This window comes from Pseudorasbora parva, chromosome 2, assembly GCF_024679245.1.
Source record: "Pseudorasbora parva isolate DD20220531a chromosome 2, ASM2467924v1, whole genome shotgun sequence".
Lineage (NCBI taxonomy): Eukaryota > Metazoa > Chordata > Actinopteri > Cypriniformes > Gobionidae > Pseudorasbora > Pseudorasbora parva.
Window position 1 is genome coordinate 51,715,128 of NC_090173.1, and position 16,381 is coordinate 51,731,508.

General features: G+C 37.3%; 1 protein-coding gene across 1 annotated transcript in view; it reads left to right on the forward strand.

The window, feature by feature from the left end:
• Positions 1–4,699: 4,699 nt before the first annotated feature.
• Positions 4,700–16,381, forward strand: part of LOC137046778 (5-hydroxytryptamine receptor 3A-like) — a 57,426-nt gene continuing 45,744 nt past the window's right edge. The window contains exon 1 of the mRNA XM_067424179.1: positions 4,700–4,943. Within this exon, the coding sequence (XP_067280280.1) occupies positions 4,904–4,943 (40 nt within the window). The 5' untranslated portion in view covers positions 4,700–4,903. The remainder of the gene's footprint in view (positions 4,944–16,381) is intronic.

The following is a 16,381-nucleotide window of genomic DNA, read 5'->3' on the forward strand; positions in this document are numbered from 1 at the left end:
TTAACTGATCAATCAGAATCAGCACAAACAAATAGAGGCCAGTCTGGGGGAAAATGTGTTGATAATCTCCTAAATACCTTTCACTTCATGTGCATTCAAGTTCATCGTAATGTTCAGTAGGGTTGTGCCGTGAAGGCTGAACGATGGAGCGCAACCATTCTGATGCCAAGTGCCCTGTTCTGGCCAGTGTGTTACACACTCATCCTATATTAGTCTCTTCTATAATTAACCTAAAATCTTTGCAGGGATTGCTCTGTAAATTAAATTGAGATTATAACTCATGCATTTATGCCATTTTAAATAGGCTACACAGCAAAATCCCCAGTTTTAAATTAACACTGCTCAGTGTACATATGTGTCCACACTACAGAGTCTTAAAAGTAACACTGAAGCAGTGTTAAAGTTAATGAGATAATTAAGAGATGAATTAAGTAATGATTCACCATTAGTGATGAACACCTGATGACAATGAGCAGCATTACTGAAGGAAAGAGAAGCACAAGAACTACAACTGACTAGATGAAATCGATAAAATAAGACATTACATCTCTAAAGATCTCAGCAGAGGATTAAACAACTTTTTCTTTTCGTTTTGTCAGCATCATGGTGATCAGTGTTATCTTTATTTGGACAGTTTGACAATTTAATTTTCAAATGTCCTTGTTTTTCTGGCTGTTGTAACTCAGTTTGCTATGGCCAGAAAAGCAGAGAACACACAATCAGATGCTGTCAGCTAGCCTAGAAATCTAGACGCACCCTAGCGGCAGCAAATCTAATCTTGCCCGTGAGTGTCCTCTAGCAACTCTCAATACCTTTCTGAGCTGTAAACACCAAACTCTGGTCGGGCCAACCACATCGTGTATAGAGTCGGTGGGCGGGGCTTAACATAATGACGGCCGAGTAGTGCTTCTAGTAAACACAGAAACTGGCGAACGGTGATCTTTCGAATCAGCTTTGACCGTGAATCTGGAAGACTTGGAGTTAGGCTTTTCTCTGAGAAAAGAACAAAGAACAGCACTGAAGTCATTCTTAAAAAGGGAAGATGTGTTCTGAGTTTTGCCGACTGGAAAAAGTTTAATCTTTCAACTAACGTTAGCTCTGGTTGGTTGTAGCGATATCCAAGTCCGTGCATGCCGTGCAGAGGGAGTTTAAAAGACAACCGTTTATCTCGCCCTTTGGATTGAGCCATGTCAATGGTGAGTTTCCAGACCAAACATCTTGATATGGGTCTGGCTTGTCAGGCTAGCTGTCAGCCACTTGATGATCAGAATATAACCATTGTCTAGTGGCATTATTCCTTAATCCTATGACTGATTTTAATGTAAGCAATATACCATTAACTTTGTTTTATTGATATTCTACAAAAGAGCCAACACAGTTTTAAAGAGAACACTTGAATTAATTTTAAAACAGACTGTACACGAAGCACTTTATACTCCTGCATCAGTTACTCACACACAGATATCAAGAATCACCCAATGAATCTCAACAATGGTGACATTCTTCATGCTGCAATGCATTCTGGGAGCCACGGGTCAGTTTTGCCTTATGCACCCAGAATGCATTGTTGAGATTCATACGCTAATTGTTGACGTCTGTGTCTGAGAATAGCTTGAGGGAGTTAGAAGTGCTTACTGTGAGAATTGTTATTAAAATGGAGAATAGAACTTATGTACACTTATCTGATTAAAACCCTGCTAGATCTCCTGCTGTAGAGTCACAAGATAACTGTAATCAATGACTTAAGAGTTCGGCAAACTAGGCCACAATATGATAATAACTGTACCATCCACAACGAGCCAACATCATCTGTCAACAATTTGTCATCATCAGTTTTCTTTTGCTGTTTTCCCCTAACAAACAGTAACAGCAGACAGAAATATATTGCTGTCAAGGGTCAAGAGTTTAACTAAATATAAACATTGATCACCATAATGGTGAATTCAAACTAAACTATTATTTTCAATAAATCATCAACATATAAAGCTCTGTTAATTCTCAATAAGAGCTTCTGTAGATGTCTGTCAGAAATAACATTAGGCTGGTTAGTAATGTGTGAAGCTGGTAATGCTGTTTGTGGAGCTGTTTAATCCTCTGCTGAGATCTTTAGAGATTTAATGTCTTCTTTTATCTTCAGTTGATGTCATCTAAAGCTGTGGCTGAAGTCAGTTGTAGTTCTTGTGTTTCTCTTTCCTTCAGTGATTCTGCTCATTATCATCAGGTGTTCATCACTAATGGTCAATCATTACTTAATTAATCACTTATTTATCTCATTAACTTTAACACTTCTTCAGGGTTACTTTTAACACTCCAGTGTGGAGCCAAATAAACTCTGAGGAGTTTTTGCTGTGTAGATCGCATGCTTCATTGATAAATTAACTATATATGATTGTGTCGTTTACTGTTGTTTACTGATGTTTTCTTTCGTGACCATAGCCAACAACATAGACATTTGAAGCAGTTTTACTGACCGCCTGCTTCCAAAGCAAGCCCGTGGTCCTTTATCGTCACCGCTCCATCAAAAACACACTTCTTTGTTAACATTGTTGATTTTGTGAAGTCCTGTGATAGCAGTGACCGTGGAGATTTTTGCGACACAATTAAAGTGTGATGTTGTGATGCTTATTATTTCCCTGCAGTACTGAGCAAATAAAAAAGAAGACTTTCTTAGTAGAAAGAATTCAGACCTGTTAAACGAATGTAGCATGATGTAGTCATGTCAAAGGCTTTTTAATGGAATATATATATTTTTTTTTTTTGTTGCAACCTTACCATCTTTACTATGTCCTCCAAGATGGTAAGGTTGCAACAACAACAAAAATATTTACATAAATAGAAAAATGTATAAAACAGGGGCCTGTACCATGATGGTAGTTTAACAAACTCAGGGTTACAGGATTAGTTTTGAGTTGATAAAACCAAACCAATCTATTCTGGCTTTGTTGGTCCCATGATGCTGATCATCAGCTCGCTCTGTCAAGTCAGGCTTTGATCCTGAGTTCAGGAGTTTAGCTGTGACATCAGCAGTGAACAGCCAATCACTTGCTGTGGATCAGCGAAACTGAGATTCATTTCTCTCTTCTGCAGATTATTACATGATTGAAAAATATTAAGAATTTAAAAAAAAATTACACAGCAAGAAGAAAAGAGCTGTCTATGAAAGAGGACAACTAAAGAAACAATATTATATGTCAATACAAGTTAGTTTAGTTGATAAAGAAAATTGAACATTTAAGCTCAGTAAACTTCTTTTTTTAAATAGCTTTATTTATTGATTTTAATCATATTTGTATGACTTTATGTAGGCTATTTATATTAATTTTAACAAAGTGCCTATTAATGATTGATTAACTAAAATCAATGTGTAATTAAGTAAGGGTATAATAATTACATAAATTATATCTAAATCATAAAAAAATATTATTTTTATAAATAAGCATGGGTAAAAGCCAGACGCTTTAGTCTTTAAAAACATTTGCTATGTAGTGACCTTTAATTTGAAGTAGAAACAGGGGGAGTGACTTTATTGCATCAGAGGTGTGTCAATTTACTCACAGCTGATTGGCCCAATTTCAGATTGAGATCTCTTATCCAGAACATAACCTGCCCTGGAGCAGGTTAGCCGTGGAGTGTAAGTTACTATGGCGATGAACACAGTTAAAAGCCAAACCACTTTAATGGTACCTAAAACCCAGGATTAGCACAAACTAAGCTTAAACTTATCTGGATAACCTGCTAAACCAGCTTCATGGTACAGGCCCCAGGACAGCAATACCAAAATAACTACACATTCTTTCTTACAATAACATTAATTAGTGAGTGAAACAGTGAATTGAGACTCTGGTGAACACCTGACAAGCAGAATCACTAAAGGACAGAGAAACAAGAACAGAAAAGAGAAGAGATAAGCAGAAACTCAAGAACTACAACTGACTTCTGTGAAACCAGTGTACAAACCATTTTGATATTATTTATTCTGTGCATGTACAAAACTTCTTGATGAGAATACCAGAGATTTAGATGTTGATGTTTTACTGAAAATAATAATGTTTGCAGTCACAGTTATGCTGATCAGTGTTTGCTTTAGTTGGGTTCTTGACCCTTGACTTTACAATATTTGCTTTTTCTGGCTATGTAACTGCGTGTTTATAAGGCATATTTGTTAAGGCAAGAAAAAAATAAGAGAAAATTCAAAAGTTGAAGAAAAAAATAAATAACATTTAATAGTCAAGAGTTCAACTAAAGCAAACACTGATCACCATAATGGTGACTACAAACTTTATAATTTCCATAAAACATTTCTCAGTATTGCTTGCCATAGTAAAATGTGTTTTCTAAACACACAGTTAAAGCAGCAAGAAAAAATAACTAATGTTAGAAAGCCAAGAGTCAAGAGCCCAATTAAAGCAAACACTGATCTCCATAATGGTGACTTAGAAATGATGACTCTTTTCTTCAGTGTTATTCTGCGTGTTTTCATCAGGTGTCTTCACTAATGGTCAATCATCACTTAATTAATCTCTTAATTATCTCATTACCTTTAACACTTCTTCAGAGTTACTTTTAACACTCTTGAGTGTGGAGCCAAATAAACTCTGAGGAGATTTAAATTACCACTGGGGTTTTTGTTGTGTAATAAAATAATAGAAACATGTTGAATGCTTGAAGAACAATACCTGATGCTATCAAATTCTTAAAGGAAATGAAAATGTATAAGAGGGAAAAGGTGTGAAAAGATGTGAAAAGTGAAACTATCCTGCTCTGCCACTGGTTGACGTGAGAATGTGTTGCTTAATGTGTTGAGTATAAATATGACCAAAGGACTGACATCAGTTCAAGACTCAATCCTCATCTACAGCAGAAGTATCTCCGACACATAGGACAGTTTTTTCTACAATTGACCATGCACCTGCACCAGCTAATATTTGTTCTTGTCTCAATGGGTAAGTAAATATTGTTTAATGATCCCACTTTATTGTAAGGTTAAATTTGTTAACATTAGTTAATGCATTAGGATTCACAAATAACAGTTTTACAACATTTGCAAATGTTAATTTATAGATATCGTTCATTCTAGTCTGTTTATAATAAATCAAAGTGTTTGTGTTGTTGGTTTTTGTCAATTTGAAATGTTTCAAATGTATAATTAGTATATGTATAAATGAACAGTTGCCAGATTAAGCACAAACTCTGCTAGAGTAATATGTAAGCAAGCTGGCTGTACATGTTAGCAATTTTTTTTTTTTTTTTTTTAAAGAAAATAGTGATTATGTGTGATTTCTTACTTTTGGAGGGTGGGGGGACTTTTTACATTTATGATAAGACTTTTGAGTTATCAACATTGAGCACTAGTATTTTTTACTACAGATCATTTTTTTTTGTATGAGCACTGCTATGGGAGGGTTGTATGGAATCCATAAAACCCTCCCATAGCAGTGCTCACACAAAAAAATGATTTGTAGTTTAAAAGAAAAAAAAAATCATTAAATGAACACTGCTGGTGTTCATATGAGTCCACTGAGTGTAAAAAGTAACACCAAATCAGTGTTGAAGCTAATGAGATAATTAAGTGATGATTGAGCATTAATGATGCACACCTGCTGTTAATAAGCTGTAACCCGATGATAACAAGCAGAATCACTGAAGGAAAGACAAACACAAGAACTACAACTGACTTCAGGCACAGCTTTAGATGAAATCAACTGAAGATTAAAGAAGACATTAAATCTCTGAAGATCTCAGCAGAGGATTAAACAACTCCACAAACAGCTTTACCAGCTTCACACATTAATAACTAGACTGACTTAATTTCTGTTATACATCTACATAAGCTCTTATTATTGAGAATTAATTGAGTTTTTATTGTCACCATTATGGCGATCACTGTTTTCTTTAGTTGGGCAGTTTTTGACAACTTTTAAATGTTAGTGTTTCCTTGCTTGTTGTGACTGAGTTTGCTATGGCAAGCAAAGCAGCGAAAACACAATCAGATGCTGTCAGCTGCTTGATGATCAAAATATAGTGATTTTTACATTTGTCCACCCAAGGACACTAAGTAAGGTAGTGATTGGTACTCACATCACCGCTGACGTTGTGATTTTTGGATCACACATCACTTAAGGTGTGGTTATGAGTACATCCGATGACCACCTTCCCTCCTTTTAGTTTGGGACACTAGTCAAGGTCTTTTACTTTGGCTGTATGAGAACACTGCGAACAGGAGGCTGCCCAGCTGATTTATCTGAAAGATTGGTGAGATTTCTAACTTGTAGAGCCTTTTCTGCTTTATCAGCACAAGGAAGACACAATTGTAATAAAATAGATTTTATTAACAAAAGATAAACAGAACAATTAACACAACTACTAAATGAATACAATGAATGATAAAATACATGTGAGTAAGTTAAGTGTGGCTATAGAAGAGTTACGTTATCTTGTGAGTTGTGAATGGATTTGGATGGATCAGTTTTGGTCTTTCTTTGATTCACCCACTACTGCTGAGGTCCTGTAGCCTGACATGGTCATACTCAATTCTAGTCAGAATATGAGTCACAGGAAAGACATCAATTGAATAGACCTTTGTAGGTCTATCCAATTGATGTCTTTCCTGGTTCAGTTGAAAACGCCTCATAATCACAGCCCAATGGAGCAAACCAATCAGAGCAACGAAGCGACGCATTGTCAAATGTCAACAGACAGAGCTCAACTGCACTGTGCTGCCAAGTCCACGTTTTTTTCTGCGGTTGTTTTCTATGTCCAAGGGTTGAAGCGACTATTATGTGATATATAGACCCATGAGTGTGAATTTTAGCAGGCAACCTTGCCAAAATAACACACACATTTTAACCCCCAAACGGCATTTTTCCCCCGGAGAACCCCCCGAGAAGCTATTGTTTAGGGCTAGTAGTTGGCGGATTTTGTTGTAAAAACTTGGCAACCCTGTCTGCACACGCGCTGGAATAAACGATCTTTGCCGGTGTTGTAAAAGAATAAAAGAATTTATTGATACACAGAGTACTTACCCAACGTGATAATCATCTATGAGAGAAATTATGAAGGTGAATGCATATACAAACAAGCTCTCCGTTTAGGATTCAAGTAAATATAATCCAAGCCCTTTTGATGACGTGATGATTGCGTTACTGTTTATCATCTGTCCGTCATCGCCTAAAGCCCGCCCTGATGATTTCATTGGTCCGAACAGTTTCTGTTCGGAGATAATTACTCCTCTATGGAGCAATGCCAGACCGAACTGCCCGTCCTAAAAATGTTGTGGGCGGGGCTAAGTTCGGCTGGTATCCAGGCTAGAGGTCCTGAGGAATGTTTATGGCCGTCACAAACCAGGAAATTTGGGATCAGTCTCTAGGTGGGTGAAGGGCAGAAACTGCATGTGGACCAATGAGAAGTCCTGTCCTTCCTGGGCTTGGTACTAGAGGTCTTCTTCTTGCCCTCAAAGCGGTGTCTGGCTGTTGTCCAAGCATCTTTATCTGATGGCGTTGGACATCTTGTTTGTGCTAGGCCAACAAGATCCAATCAAAATGTAGCAAACCTTTGTCCACTGTTACGGGCAAAGAGGGGCCCGGCCATAAACTGGGCCCTGGAATGTGCTGTCCACTACAAGAATATAATCATTGTATAGTGGCATAATTCACAGACCTTATGGCTGAGTATTATGGCAGGCGGGAAGGTCCAAAAATAAGACTAATAACTTGTCTTGGGAAATCACTATACTATAGCCAGTAACTACTGACTTACCCACTGAGAGGCCGGCGGTGGATCTGTAAAAGTACTTTCCTCACAAGGCTGACAACTGACTCTCCTCACAGGCGACTCACTTTCCTCACACAGCGAATCTGCAAAACGGATGAAATCTCTGCAGCTTGTCAATAAAACAAACTTTCAAACAAATTCAAAGACTGTTGGAGTTTCCAATACTGACAAAAAGTAAAAAATACACAAAATGTTACTTCTGTAGGATATCTGAATAGGCTAAATAAAATAAATGCCATAAAAATCACGATTGTTTGGGCAGGATCTGGCTACTGTCAAGTGAAAATCCCAAACATGATGCTTGTTATTAATGCATTGTATTTATACATTATTTTATTATGTAGGCCTACAATAATTTTCACTCAAACAAATTAAAAAGTCAGTCGAATCCAAAAAGCTCTAAACAAATTTTAGAATTGTTAAGAGGGCAAATAGACCATTTTAAAAAGTTAAACAGGCTACAAAAATAAAACGTTTAGGTTACAGCTGCATCTGTCTCTGATTTAAAAAAAAAAAAAAATGTTGCAGCGATCTGATGCTTTTGATCGATTAGATGTTATTGAGCTCTGAAACCAGAACAAATAACTTTTTTGTTTGAGTAATCTAAATTCATACGTTTTTAGCCTCATCAAACCGCAGCTGGCTTGAATGCATGTTTAAGGCTAACATTAAAGATTGTTTCAATTTGACTGAACATTTTATTATAGGCTAGCCTAACTTTTTTATGGATAAGCTACTAAAATGTTGCACACAGGAAAACTGAGCGGTCCTTTGTCCAAACCCGTCATAAAGGAAGTTAAGCAGTCCTGTCAGACAAACTGTCCCACTTCAGCATGATCTTCTGATTAATATTTCAACACCCGCAGGTAAAGTTACAGTAGACATGAATTTATATCTCAGAATTCTGACTTTATAACTAACAATTATGATTAAAAAAAGTCAGAATTGTTGCTTTTTTCTCACAATTATGAGTTATAAAGTCAGAATTCTGAGATCATATATATTTTTTTATTTAGTGGCGGAAACGAGCTTCCATGTGGAAAAGGTGGATAGGAAACTTGTCTACAGCTTCACCTGTGGGTGTTGACATTTTAATCAGAAGATCATGCTGAAGTGGGACAGTTTGTCTGACAGGACTGATGAAACCCATGGGTTTGGACAAAGGACCGCTCAATTTTCCTGTGTGCAACATTTTAGTAGCCTATTCAAAAAAAAAAAAAAGATTAGTAGCCTACAATAAAATGTTCAGTCATTTTGAAACAATCTTTAACGTTAGCCTTAAACATGCATTCAAGCCAGCTGTGGTTTGATGAGGCTAAAAACGTATGAATTTAGATCACTCAAACAAAAAATAGAAGTTATTTGTTCTGGTTTCAGAGCTCAATAACATCTAATCGATCAAAAGCATCAGATCGCTGCAACATATATATATATTTTTTTCAAATCAGAGACAGATAGCTGTAAACGTTTTATTTTTGTAGCCTGTTTAACTTTTTAAAATGGTCTATTTGCCCTCTTAACAATTCTAAAATTCGTTTAGAGCTTCTTGGAATCAACTGACTTTTTAATTTGTTGAATGAAAATTATTGTATAATTTTCCTCCATAATAAAATAATGTTATAAATACAATGCATTAATAACAAGCGTCATGTTTGGGATTTTCACTTGACAGGTATAGCCAGATCCTGCCCAAACAATCGTGATTTTATGGCATTTATTTTGTTACAGAAGTAACATTTGGTGTATTTTTATTTTGTGTCACTTGACTTTATTACTATGACTTTATTAGAAAATCCAACAGTCTTTTAATTTGTCTGAAAGACGCACCATTTTTTTGGCAAGCTGCAGAGATTTCATCCATTTTGAACACACACACACACTGTGTGAGGAAAGTGAGCCGCTATGTGAGGAAAGTGAGTCACCTGCTGCGTGAGGAGAGTCAGTCGTCAGCCATGTGAGGAAAGTATTTATACAGATCCACTGCCGGCTTCTCACCCACATAGCAACATTGTGTCGGCCCAGATCTGGCCCTCATCTGGCACATGTGGAATACGGATCTGGCCCACATGCTGCGATGAATGACGGCCCTTGAGTGGCCCACTCCTGTTTGCGTTTTACAAACACAATTTCACAGCAGCCAAACACAGACAAATGTATAATAAGAGTAAAGAGCCCAACTAATGGAAACACTGATCACCGTTATGGTGACTTCAAATGAAACACATTAGAGCTAAACCTCTGTTAATTCTCAATAAGAGCTTCTGTAGTCGTCTGACAGAAATAAAGTCAGTCTGGTTAGTAATGTGTGAAGCTGGAAATGCTGTTTGTGGAGTTGTTTAATCCTCTGCTGAGATCTTCAGAGATTTAATGTCTTCTTTTAACTTCAGTTGATTTCATCTAAAGCTGTGGCTGAAGTCAGTTGTAGTTCTTGTGTTTCTGCTCGTCTCTTTTCCTGTTCTCGTCTTTCCTTCAGTTATTCTGCTTGTTAAAAGGATTATTAAGGCTGTGATGACTCCATATTTATTATCCACAGATTTTGTGACTCAGATAAGGTCCAGTTCTGGTTTATTGCTTTGCTCTTGGCTGACATGTGGCATTGCTATGGCCTGCTTGTGGCCCAGATCTGGCAAACAGGAGTGGGCCACTCAAGGGCCATCATTCATCGCAGCATGTGGGCCAGATCCGTATTCCACATGTGCCAGATGAGGGCCAGATCTGGGCCGACACAATGTTGCTATGTGGGCAGTGGGCAAGTCTGGCTATAGTGATTTCCCAAGACAAGTTATTAGTCTTATTTTTGGACCTTCTCGCCTGCCGTAATCACTCCTCTATGGATCCAGGTCAGACCGAACTGCCCGAGCTCAAATGTTGTGGGCGGGGCTTAGATCGGCTGGCATCCAGGCTAGGAATCTACACCAGGTGAGACAAAATACACTCCCATCCATGGCTAATGGGCCATAAAGGAATGCTGTGAGGCAGCCTGGACAAAGATTGTGAGGAGATTTGAAGATCATGTTGTTGTTGTTTTTGTTTCTTTAATTTGACTATGTGGAGGAACTAAATGTTGTGCCACACAGGACCACAGTGCTATATATATATATATATATATATATATATATATATATATATATATATATATATATATATATATATACACACACACACATACAGTACTAGTCAAAAGATTGGACACATTACTATGTTGTATATTTTTGAAATTGCTTATGCTAATCAAGCCTGCATGCATTTGATTAAAAATACAGAAAAAATATTAAAAATTAAAAATATTGAGAAATATTATTACAATTATACTTTAAATTACTTTAAATCAGCACTAGGTAACTTTTCAACATTTATAATATATTTTCAAGACTCTTGTGATGATACATCGACTTACAATAGGTTGAATGATAAGTCTGCCATAGCCTGATGGGGTCTGTATCGTTTTTAATCGTACTTTTAAACTTCGGGTTTCGGGTAGTAACCTGAGAACAAAAAGAGTTACAAAATTCGTCATTCAAGGGCCGTCATTCATCGCAGCATGTGGGCCAGATCCGTATTCCACATGTGCCAGATGAGGGCCAGATCTGGGCCGACACAATGTTGCTATGTGGGCAGTGGGCAAGTCTGGCTATAGTGATTTCCCAAGACAAGTTATTAGTCTTATTTTTGGACCTTCTCGCCTGCCGTAATCACTCCTCTATGGATCCAGGTCAGACCGAACTGCCCGAGCTCAAATGTTGTGGGCGGGGCTTAGATCGGCTGGCATCCAGGCTAGGAATCTACACCAGGTGAGACAAAATACACTCCCATCCATGGCTAATGGGCCATAAAGGAATGCTGTGAGGCAGCCTGGACAAAGATTGTGAGGAGATTTGAAGATCATGTTGTTGTTGTTTTTGTTTCTTTAATTTGACTATGTGGAGGAACTTAATGTTGTGCCACACAGGACCACAGTGCTATATATATATGTATATATATATATATATATATATATATGTATATATATATATATACATATGTATATATATATACACATACACACACACATACAGTACTAGTCAAAAGATTGGACACATTACTATGTTGTATATTTTTGAAAATTGCTTATGCTAATCAAGCCTGCATGCATTTGATTAAAAATACAGAAAACATATTAAAAATATTAAAAATTAAAAATATTGAGAAATATTATTACAATTATACTTTAAATTACTTTAAATCGGCACTAGGTAACTTTTCAACCTTTATAATATATTTTCAAGACTCTTGTGATGATACATCGACTTACAATAGGTTGAATGATAAGTCTGCCATAGCCTGATGGGGTCTGTATCGTTTTTAATCGTACTTTTAAACTTCGGGTTTCGGGTAGTAACCCGAGAACAAAAAGAACTACAAAATTCGACTGCTTTACGGCATATACGTCACTTCCACCAACACACACACTTCCTTACATTCGGACGTGCGAGCCCAACTTTTCGTCGGCTAATATAGTCATGTCCGAAGCAGCACAGACAAGTAAGAAAGACTTGCATGTGAACTCCTGCAGTGTTCAGGGTAACTGTTAGTGCTGCACCAACCCGCAGGGCCGCTTTTATGAAGTTATTTGGCCCGCCCCGCACCACTGTATATATTTTTTTATATAAAACTTGGCAACCCTGTCTGCACGTGCGCTGAAATCAGGCTGGAATACACGATCTTTGCCAGTGTTGTAAAAAAATAAAATAATTTATTGATACACAGAGTACTTACCCAACATGATCATCATCAAGCAAGGCCAGACCGAACTGCCCGTCCTAAAAATTTGTGGACGGGGCTAAGTTCGGCTGGCATCCAGGCTATGCTTACCCCAGTGTATCCAACATGTAGGTGTCTTTGTTTCTTCAGTAAAACACAAATAAAGATTTTAAACTCCAACCGTTGATGTGTATAGGTCATATAATCATGTGAATGGGTAACAATTCTATGAGAGCAAAACAAAAAACAAAAAACACAAAACGTGCTTACATGCACAGTCCTGTGGCTCATGATGACACATTGACATCTTAAGACACAATACGATCAGTTTGTGTGAGAAATCAAGCTGTATTTATATAATTTTTTACCTCAAATACAACGCTATATCCAACAGCCTTGAACGCACTACAGGGCTCAAGTGGACTGTAGCTTCACACACGTCTTACTATTTAGTATTATTATTGCTTCATGACAACCTGTTCTGCAATACAATGAGATAACTGTGCATGTGATAAGCGCTGTTAGCAGAGTTATTAAACGCTACGACAGCTGTCATTGCATAGACTTGACTCATGCAAACAAAAGAGATAACATGCACAATCTGACTTCAAACAAAGATGAGAAATGCGCACACTTTCGACTTCACAAGACAAAATCTCTGGTTTCACCATCTACACAACCAAGCTGCAACCAGAGTTTTTAAAAATATTCACCCTGGCCAGAGTTTTCAAAAAAGTCCAGTTTCAGTAACCGGATAGAGCGTTTGCATGTGGACAAACAGCCAAATCGCACAGAAAGAGCTGCGGTTTTGATAATACCTGTGTTTGTGTACACAGGGCCTTAGATAAAATCAAGTAAAGAAAAAAGAAGACATTAAATCTCTGAAGATCTCAGCAGAGGATTAAACAACTCCACAAACAGCATTACCAGCTTCACAGATTAAAGGTCCCATTCTTCGCGTGTTTTCGAAGCTTTGATTATGTTTACTGTGTTTCGCGTGTAAAAAAAACACAAGTATTTCTCACACAATTTACTTATCTGTACACCGCTGTTTTCTCTGTCCTAAAAACGGCCTGATGATTTCCTTGCTCTAAGTCCCTCCTTCAGAAATGCGTAACGAGTTCTGATTGGGCCAGCAGCTTAGCGCACTTTGCCCAGAAATGTCCTGCCTCTTACCATAACGGGGAGATGCAAGCGCTGAATGCGCGCTCTTCTCCACGCAGGAGAGCAACAAGAGCACGGCCCCTATTTTGCGTGTTCTTGTGGGCGGAGGGTTAGTTAACAAACGGTTTTAGTTGCGTCATTAAAGCAGGAAGTGCAGGGCTGTAGTCCAAACCGGCCGTTCGCTGTAGGCTTTGAAAGGGAACTTCTGTTAAATAAAATATCTCGCTTGGCAGTGAACTTTGAGCTTTATAATTTTACAGGTATTATTTATGCTCTAACAGCAACATTACACACTAACTAAAGTTTGAAAGATGGAATCGCGAAGAATGGACCTTTAATAAACCACACATTTTGGGCCCTATTTTGACGATCTGAAACGCAAGTGTCAAAGCGTGAAGCACAAGTAACTTTGTGGGCGGGTCTCGGCGCTGTTGCTTTTTTCCCGGCGGGATAAATGGCTTTTGCGCCCGGCGCAAATCTAAAATGGGTTGGTCTGAAGTAGCTTCATTATTCATAGGTGTGGTTTGGGCGTAACGTGAATAAACCAATCAGAGCGGCATCCAACATTCCCTTTAAAAGCAGGTGCGCAAGTTCCATTATGGATTGCTATTATTATGACGCATTTACCAGGCGCACATTCTTGTAAGAGCAGCCCTTACGAAACAAAAATATATTGCAGAATATTTGAAAATTTCATGCAATACATTAGGCAATATATTCACATATATGGGAATTAATATTTATATCTTTCAATATATTGCAATATATTGAAAGCGGCAATCATTTGTATATTTTGCAATATATTACATGAATATATAATATATTTTATAATACCATCAATATATTATTCCATATATTTACAATATATTAAAATATATTTCAAGTAATATATTGGTAAATATATTTTCCTTTCGTAAGGGAGTGAAAGACAGAGAAGTTGTGTTGTATGGGGATGGGAGAAACCCACCCAAAATAGCGTCGGTTAAACAGGCGTCAGTTAAACAGTTTTTTAGTTCTCAGTCTTTTTTTTTTTTTTTTTTTTTGGTTCTTGACGGACAAACCAATTTGTCAGATGTCCTTATATAGATATATGTCTTGCCACTATTGGGCAAACAGGTCTAATCCTTAATTACTACAATAAGCCTGAATAATTTGTAAGCTAGATTTATGCCTATTTTTTCACATCTTCGTGGCACACCACAATGTGTTAATATTTTTTTAAGTTTAACAATTTATGATTTGCAAAAATAACTGTTGCATCTGTGTAGATTTCATGAGCAAAGTGTACGCGCGTTGTACACGCTATACATTATGGTCAAGCATGCGCCCTTAAAATAGCATAATGAACAACGCGCAACGCGCCACTGACTTTAGACCAGGTTTTTTCTGGTCAGTGGCGCAACTGTTTAATGGAACAGCAAAATGGAACAGCACCAGGGATTGTTTGCGCCAGAACACGCCTCCTTTTTTTGCGCTGAACCGCCCAGGGAGCGCAAGTTCATTCACTAGTTTAGCGACGTGCTTCTGTGGAGGGAAAATCGCGCTTTGCGCGGGTGCAAAATAGGAATGACACATGCGTCGGTGTACAAAGTCAATTGCGCTGGGTGCAAGATAGGGCCCTATAACTTTATGTCTGTAATTTCTGTTTTATTGTTATTAATAGTTTCATTTTAAGTCTCTATGATGGGAATCATTGTTTGAATTATAAGAATCTAAGTTACCAATAAGTAAGACATTTTAGAAAGAAAATTTGTCACAATTCTGTCAAACTGACCTCAGAAGCCAAGAGTCAGATTTGACAGATCCCAGATTTTGTAATCATGATAACTGATCTCTGGCTAATTTGATTCTACAAAAGATGTATATTATAAAATTATTCATATTCACGATTTTATAGTTTTTGTACACCCTCTACATTTTTATTTCAATGTTGTAATTAGCAATTCATTACATTTTTAAGTCAATTGGAAGCAGATGTTACGTGACAGCACTAATTAAAGTTTCTTAAGGGTCAAGATCAAGTTATCTGCTTCTCCTGCGCTTCATCAAGCCATTCTATAATATCCATCAACACTCAAATTAATACACGGCTCAGAGTAATGTTACAGCATGTGCGCAAGACTCCAATAAAATTATTAAGTAATTATTCCATCACAAATAAATCTCAAGTTGATCTCAAGTGACTATGTCTGTAGTATTATACACCTTTTACACAACATTTTAATATTTTCAAATAAACTTTTATATTATTACTTTAAATTATTCTTGCCCCTGGTTCAGTAAGGAACTCTTGTAATAAAATAGTGGCTGGGACAGATTTTAAATATCACCTCAAGATGTAATCTAATCCTGTTTACATGAAATAAGCCCCCAAGCAGTATTGAGCTTCCAGACCTGTTGATATGACAGCAAGTCTAATATGAGCTTCAAAGAACCAAACAATTCTAGCCTAGAAACTACACTGAAAATAAGTTGATTGAACTCAATTGATTTGAGTAAACTCGTTCCCTCAATTTAATTGAGTAATGAAGTCTCCCAAAACTTGTATATTTAAGTTCACTTAACTTGCTCATGTTCACTGTACTTAAATTGTTAAGTTCACCAAACTGGGTACACTGTGTGTACACTGATTTGTCTCTTCGCGCCACCAGGGAGACGGCCAGATCCATCAGCCGCTCTATGGCAGCCACGGAGAGACATCTGTGGT